Here is an 8,047-nt window from a genome sequence, read left to right as displayed (position 1 = left end):
AAGTGGCCCATTTTGGATATATACCATCGGTTAGATAATAGCCTTTGGTATATTGGTGGCCATTGATCTCATAGTTGCATGGTGGAGCATGCCCTTCCACTAGTCTGCTGAACACCGGAGACCGCTGCAACACGTTGATGTCATTGTGTGATCCCGCCATGCCAAAGAAAGAATGCCAAATCCACAGGTCATAATCTGCCACAGCTTCAAGCACCACACTGCAATATCCATGACGGCCTTTGTATATACCTTGCCAAGCAAACGGGCAGTTCTTCCATGCCCAGTGCATGCAATCGATGCTTCCAAGCATTCCAGAAAATCCTCTGGCAGCATTTTGTGCCATGATCCTTGCGCCTCTTCCTCGCTTGGCCCTCTCAAGTAGTATTTGCCAAACTTTCCCACCACAGCTCGGCAAAACTTGTACATGCACTCAATGGCAGTAGACTCACTCATGCGAAGGTAGTCGTCCTGTGTATCGGCAGGTGCTCCGTATGCAAGCATCCTCATGGCGGCGGTGCACTTCTGAATCGACGAGAACCCGAGGACGCCTACAGCGTCGAGCTTGATCTTGAAGTAGGGGTCGAACTCTCGAACGCCATGGAGGATATTCATGAACAGCCCCTTGCTCATCCTCGCATCGGCGCCGAAAATTGTCGGCATGTGTTGCGTCGTCGGCGAAGTAGTCGTTGTGCGGCATGGCATGCCCCTCCATCCTCTGCCGGCTTCGACTTCCTTCTTCCCGGCCTTGATCCTCCGCGGCGCGACCTCTTCCTCTTCTCCGCCTCGGCGTCAAGCATGTCCCTGGAGGGACGCGATGATCGCAAATGCTCCCGCACGTCGTCGTCGAAGGCTTGCTCGTCCTCCAAGCAGCAGGGCAACCATCTCATCGTCGCGTCCATGGCTAAAGCAAAATCAATGGTTAAAATTGCGCCGAGGCGGGCACGACGGAACAAACATCGGCCAATCGCGCCTACGGCAAGTCGTCGAGAACCTTCAGGCGCGAAGGTGGGGCCGATTTGACGCGCGTTCGGGGACGCGCCGGCGACGCGCGCGGCGGCGCCACGACCGCGGGAGCCCCACCGCGACAACGGTGCCGACTCTCGCGAGAGATCGACGCCCAAACGGCGGGAAATCCGGCGGCGCGGTGGGTGGGAGGCGCGAGAAGGAAGGAGCGACGAGAAAGAGGCGCGAACCAACGGTTTATGCAAATAGTCGCCGACATGTGGGAGCCCGCCTCGCTTTTCGTTGTGTCCGGCGTCCCGTGCGTCCCCCTGTGGGACGGACGGCTCGAGCGCCGGACATCGTATCGGGACGCTTGACAAAAAATGAGGCTTTGGGAACGTGGAAACGGTTTTTAAATCTGTGGCCGTTCCAAATCCATTTGGGGACGCTCTGGGGGACGCGATGCTCTAACCATTTCCGCGTCGAGACATTGCTTAATGCTCCGGCATCCGATCTTGAACGCACACACCGCAGATGGCCCACTAGCCAGCCTCACACGCACGTCTTAAAAACCCTCTTCTCCCCCATTCGGGCACACAGATATTTCCCGGTCGTGTAAAAAAGTCCTTTTCCGCGTCATCAAGACTTTGCTTAACGCACAGGCCACTTCAACTAAATGGCCCACTAGCCAGCCACACGGACACGTCTCCTCCTTCCGGCGCGGCACGCGCACGCGCCGGTCGACCCGGAAGTGGCTTCCGTCCAAGTCGCGACGCGCAATCCACACAGTGTATCCAGCACGCCACCCGCACGGAGTAGTAGATCGCATCCAGTCCAGGGTGAAAAATAATTCTCGCCAAAAAAGCCGACGAGGTTTTGAGATTTTGAGATTTCCGTCCTGCTCCTGCTCCTCCATTCCCTTTCCCCGCTCCAGCTCCAGCGCGCGCGCAGAGGCCGAGACGAAACCCTAGCTCCCACCGCGCGCGGCTGGCGATCGCAGCACAGCAGCCTGGTGTGCGAGCAGGGGGGACGTGGCATGCGGGCCGGGCTCTGAGCGCTGGTGCGGATCTGAGAGGCGCGCGCCTCCGCCGCCGAGTAAGATGGCGAGGGCGGAGGCCAACTGGGAGCGCCTGGTGCGGGCGGCGCTCCGCGGGGAGCGGATGGGCGGCGGCTACGGGGTGCCCGCCAGCGGCATCGCCGGGAACGTCCCCACCTCGCTCGGCAACAACACCCACATCGACGAGGTGCTACGCGCCGCCGACGAGATCCAGGACGAGGACCCCACCGTCGCCAGAATCCGTAAGCCGAGCTTCGCTACCCTTTTTTGTTCCGCATGGGTCCGCTTTGCTCCGGGGGGTAATCGCCGGCTGTGTTAATTACTAGTGCTGCTTCCATGTGCTTCCTGAGGAGGAGCTAGTACATGACTTGATTCTGATTTTCGGCTAGCTACTGGTTGCATTGTGTAGTTCAGTACTAGTTATAATTCGCCTGCCTAAATATTTCCATTCCGTCCTACCGCGTAAGAGGCTCTGCTACATTAGCTCATGATTTCTGTGTGTTGGTACTTTTCGCTCTGGCCTGCTGGTGCTGCACCACACCACAAGGCAACTCGCCATCCTAAGTCCAGCTACGGTGCTGAACTGCCATGCTCACATAATTATACGTTTCTGCTGGCAACATTCCAATTTAACTGCAGTTCTGCTCAGTTCGCCATTTATATTACGCTTCAGCTGTTTTGCATCATCGGACACACTTTTTTGGACCCAAGAGATGCTAGTATAACATAGTGCTCCGGGAAAAGCAAACACAGGAGACTATATGATTTGGACTATGTTTCACAATTACCGATTACGTTTATAACTTTTACATGCAGTTTGGTTTTGTCTTGTAATATCTCTCTACTTCCATGAGCAGTGTGTGAGCATGCATATGCGCTAGCCCAAAATCTGGATCCCAATAGCGAAGGGAGAGGCGTCCTGCAGTTCAAAACCGGTTTAATGTCAGTAATCAGGGTATGTCTCTTATGCTTTTTTATTTTATTTTTTTATTTCATATTCTGTTCACAAGTACACGGTAACAATGTATGCCCCTTTTTTCATGTTGTCAGTCGTTAAGGCAACGCTTTGACTCTTTGTTCCTGTGAAGTTATGTTGTTTGAAGTAAAACTAATTATACATTAGGATAGTATGTTTTATGCTAGGTTATTATCAATGTAGCGCTGTGGATGTTAGTATTCTTTGTTCTACATCAATGGTGAAACCTGATAATGTTTGTATAGCACAGATTCTGAAACGACCTGCATCTTGACACGGAGGTAGCGTAGTAAGCAAACCAGCACTCCACATATACAAAATATGAATCCTTGGGTGCAACTAACATTTTCTTCTATATGAAGACCGGTTAAGAGATGTGGGGGTAGGCTAAACAGGCCCAGAGCCCAAAATCACAGCTAAGCCATATACTCCCTTCTCTCATGCACAGATAGTACCGGGGCACCACGTGGAACTGCCTTTGCCACCTCAGTACCCACCTCTCTTCATCTCTTGTTTTTGTGCCAGATATGTAACTTGTCAACTATTATTATGGCATGAACACTCAGATGCACATGTATAAGAGCAGCCATTAGTCAAGGCCGCAATTTTTGCGACACTTCTAAAATGACACCTCCTACTTATGAACATTGGGTGTACTTAACAAGCTAATACTTTGTTATTTTATATATGCTGTTTGCTGATCAGAGCTTTAACATCTCATGGCTTCCTTGAACATGTGGCAGTGTTTTTGAATGTCAGTCTCACTCACAAGCCATGCTACACACCACGTCTCTTGAACCATGATTTGTTGAGTCATACTAGATTTTTGTTTTGTTTGGGAAGTTAATTATCTTCTTTTAACATGTCTTTCTCAAAATTTCAGCAAAAACTAGCAAAGAGGGAAGGCGGTGCTATAGACCGGAGTCAGGATATTGCTAAACTGCAAGAGTTTTATAAGCTATACAGAGAAAAGCATAAAGTTGATGAGTTGTGTGAAGATGAAATGAAGCTTAGGGAATCTGCTGTGTTTAGTGGTAACCTTGGAGAGTATGTATATTCCCTCCGAAGACCTTTCTTAAAAGTTCCAATTATTTTCTCTTTTTGAGACATGCTGTTTTTAAGCATACTTTTAAATCGATTTCTAGCATTGTGGTGTCTACTATCCGTTAACTACTGCTGTTATTTGAGCAGGCTGGAACGCAAAACTCTGAAGCGGAAAAAAGTACTTGCAACTCTCAAGGTCTTGTGGTCAGTAATAGAGGATATAACAAGGGAAATTTCCCCTGAGGATGCAGATAAATTGATTTCTCCTGAGGTATGGTCTTACCTTTGATAATATAGTTGCTCATCGTTGATTCTGCTTCTGCTTTATTTCAGTTTGAAATGTTTAGAAATCAGAGAAGATAATAATACAGTTTCTTCTACTGTTACGTAGTTGAGTGCTTTGTTATGAATAGGTTTTGGCTACTGGCCACCAGGGAGATAATGAAAATATTCTCATGTTTTCTAGAACTACAAGAGTCACCTACTGTTGTGCATTCAGATGTTCTGTTACTAGCAGTGGTGGATTAGTAAATAAATATTCAGCGATCATATATCTAGTAGATATAATGTCAAACATGTGAAATTAACAAGCGAAAAGCTTAGCTGTCATATAGTCATTCCATTGAGTTTTAACATATAAAATAAATAGAAAACACAAGAATGAGTTCCCACAATCTTAAACAATGGTCTCAAGAACTTGAAATTTACCCTCAAATGCTACAGAATGTATAAGGTGCTGTGCAAAAAATCTCAATTGTTTAGCAAGGTTCTTTACTTCATCATTATGCTAACTGTAAACTGAACTGTGCTGGAGACAAAGAGCAACATTGGGTTATTTGCACATAAAGTTCTAACGTTTAGCTGAATGTAAGTATGATGTGATCACTATGAGCCTGCGTCTGTTCAGTTTCCCACCTTCTAAATGTACTTGCCATACATCAAACATTTCCCTATTGTTTGTAAATATTAATGCACTCTGTTCTACTCAGATGAAAAAAGTCATGCAAAAGGATGCGGCAAGGACAGAGGATGTTGTAGCTTATAATATTATTCCTCTAGATGCCGTGTCTACAACTAATGCAATTGTCACTTTTCCAGAGGTATCTTTCAGGGTCTGAATTTTTTTATGTTCATTATTTCGACCGGGCAGTGGCTGTATTCCTGTAGCATTGTTTCAATTTCAGGTGAGGGCAGCGATATCAGCTTTGCAGTACCATAGGGATCTGCCGAGGCTCCCTGGTAACATTTCAGTTCCTGATGCTAGGAATTCAGATATGCTGGACCTTTTGCACTGTGTGTTTGGTTTTCAGGTTAGCATATGGCTCACCTGATGCGTTAATCTATGTTGCTTAAATTTTTGATGAAAATACTTGTGTAATTATGGTCTCAAACTTATCACACCTTTTAACTTATCTTGGCGTTCTAGAATGCTAGACTGCTAGTGTTATGGAATGTTGATGGTTTCACTGAAATATGCGAGAAACCCTATCTTGTGGTTGCAGAAAGGCAACGTGAGCAATCAACGGGAGCACATTGTTCACCTGTTGGCAAATGAGCAGTCTCGGTTGGGCAAACTATCAGGGAATGAACCGGTATGTGTTTTCACTGTATCTGTTAGCCATGAGTTTTCTTTCCTTATCATTTTTTGTTTGATCGATGTCCTATTAAATAATATTGAAATGCAAGCTCAACAGAGAAAATTATTGTAGCAACTGTCACCCTTAACAACCCTTTAGGGATCTTAATGCATTACCGATACTCCTTTTCCTTCTGTAACATAGTTTTACTTAGCCAACCAATGCTTTTATTTTGCTCCATCTATTGTGACTAACCAACCTAGCTCACTTCTCTGGTAGCGACAAATACACATGTTTCCTTCTTTCCTGATCACACTTTGCTCAGTTGATATATCAGTCAATTGTTTGTGTATTGCAGTACATTTACTGAAGTTTTTGACTTTCTCTTTAGCATTTTTGTCTTTGTGACCAAGAAAAGACATTTTCTGAGTGCTTTTAGAATGCATGAAACACTTCATGATCTGGAAGAGAACAACTTCAAAGACTTCTGCCAGTTGGATTAATCCACTTCTTTACTAAGTCAGGCTAAAAAATTTGAATGCTCTCTTGACCAAGAAAGGACATTTTCTTCTTTCGGTTTCGGATGCTGGAGAGTTTATTTTAAAAGTAATTTGATGCTATGCCAATTCAAAGTGAAAGAAGCTGTGGTTCAACCACTCATTGACTGGTTGCTTGATATCTTTCTATAAATTTATGTCTTATTTTTTTCCATTTGTTTCCTCCTTGATGTAATCCTCTCTTGCTGAACTTTGTACAGTGTGCCCCATTTTTAATTTATAATATTACATAAAGGTGTAAAAAAAGGGCTACCTGAGAAAACTCTCGTCTAAACTAGGTAGATACTTGGAAACTAACCCCAAACCCGTAGACGGTAACCGATCAAACAAGCTCGAGTGTGCCCTCCTCTCTTCAAAAGAAGTACTGTGCCCAGCTCAGTATCTACAATTTTTCTGTTATTGTTCTGCTATATGCTGGTTGCGTGATGCATGTGCTTACTGATTGAAGGACTCAGAGCTACCATTCGTGCAAAATTTTCTTTATTATTGCAAAATCTGATTAGTGCTCCTGCAACCTGGGAAAACGGAGAACAACTAGCTACCATATACTTCTTTACTACTCAAAAGTTTTAAATTTGTAATTTGGTGTATGCGCTGGTTTTCAGCTGTCCGTATGATATTTTGATACTAGTTTCAGGTTTTGAGTTTTAATAGTGATGATACTACACTAACCTTTCATGCAAAAATAATACGATCGAGATTATTGATCTTTAGATCATCGTGGGAAAATACTGCCAGGGAGATGTGGAACAGACGCACAGTAGTGACGAAGGGGGCCAGAGGAGAGACTAGATTAGATTATAACTCTTAATTGTAGATTGACTAATGGATTCGTGTGGTTCCTCTCTTCATATGAGACAGGAGTCACTAAAAAGTAAAATTTAAGACCTACTAATGGGATCTTATCCCTTCTTCATATTTGTAGGGCCTGCTGATGATATTGAAAATGGCCAAGGAACTTTCTATGCTTTAGTTAATTAATACTATCCCTCCGATTCATATTAATTGACTCTAATATAGATGTATCTAGATACATTTTAGTTCTAGATACATCCATATTGAAGTCAATTAATATGAATCGGAGGGAGTATATGACTTGACATTAAATTCACAGTGTATCCTTTTATTTTATCAATATGATATTTTTATCCAGCTGGCTTAAAACATTCATTACCATGTTGATTAAAGTTATTATGCATTTCTCTGTTCTTAACATTGTTTTCATTTGTTGCTAGAAAATTGACGAGGGTGCTGTACACGTCGTTTTCTCCAAGTCTCTAGATAACTACATGAAATGGTGCAGCTATTTGCCACTACGTCCTGTCTGGAATAAGTATGATTTGCTATATTCTGCACTAGTGTTTTCCTTTCCTTATTGTTGGCTTATTTGTTACTGAGGCTTTTTTTTTTGCCTTAGCGCTGAATCGTTGACCAAAGAGAAAAAGTTGCTATATGTGTGTTTATACTACCTGATCTGGGGAGAGGCTGGCAACATACGATTTCTTCCAGAATGCTTATGCTACATTTTTCATCATGTAAGCTTGTAGAGGAATTCTACCCAAGTTCTCCATCGCACTCATTTCGGTGCATGGTCGTGCCTTCATTTCACCATTTTCTTGCATGAATATTATGAACATACTCTGTACATGTAGTTTGTTAGTGTCTCTTGTAAGTGATGCCAAATGTAATATTTGTTGTTGAAATTCATGTTTTGTTTCGTTTTTGTAGATGGCAAGGGAACTAGAGGAAACTATGCGGAAACAGATTGCAGAGCCAGCTGAAAGTTGTATTTCTAACGATGGTGTATCATTTCTTGACCAAGTCATTTCCCCTCTATATGAAATCATTGCAGCTGTAAGTGGGGCTGCCGGATTATCTTGTCTAACTTGCTAGG

At 44.2% G+C, this 8,047-nt stretch overlaps 1 protein-coding gene across 2 annotated transcripts in view; it reads left to right on the top strand.

Moving 5' to 3' along the window:
• The first annotated feature begins 1,782 nt into the window (after positions 1-1,782).
• LOC127297340 (callose synthase 9) overlaps positions 1,783-8,047 on the top strand; it is a 29,010-nt gene continuing 22,745 nt past the window's right edge. The window contains exons 1-10 of one of the 2 annotated variants that reach the window (XM_051327651.2): positions 1,783-2,241; positions 2,857-2,954; positions 3,859-4,022; positions 4,167-4,290; positions 5,009-5,119; positions 5,204-5,329; positions 5,522-5,611; positions 7,389-7,486; positions 7,571-7,688; positions 7,882-8,007. In XM_051327651.2, the coding sequence (XP_051183611.1) occupies positions 2,043-2,241; positions 2,857-2,954; positions 3,859-4,022; positions 4,167-4,290; positions 5,009-5,119; positions 5,204-5,329; positions 5,522-5,611; positions 7,389-7,486; positions 7,571-7,688; positions 7,882-8,007 (1,254 nt within the window). In that variant the 5' untranslated portion in view covers positions 1,783-2,042. The remainder of the gene's footprint in view (positions 2,242-2,856; positions 2,955-3,858; positions 4,023-4,166; positions 4,291-5,008; positions 5,120-5,203; positions 5,330-5,521; positions 5,612-7,388; positions 7,487-7,570; positions 7,689-7,881; positions 8,008-8,047) is intronic. The other variant, XM_051327650.2, reaches the window with a different exon arrangement.

Source organism: Lolium perenne, chromosome 4, assembly GCF_019359855.2.
Source record: "Lolium perenne isolate Kyuss_39 chromosome 4, Kyuss_2.0, whole genome shotgun sequence".
NCBI lineage: Eukaryota > Viridiplantae > Streptophyta > Magnoliopsida > Poales > Poaceae > Lolium > Lolium perenne.
This window is presented reverse-complemented; position numbering and strand designations above follow the sequence as displayed.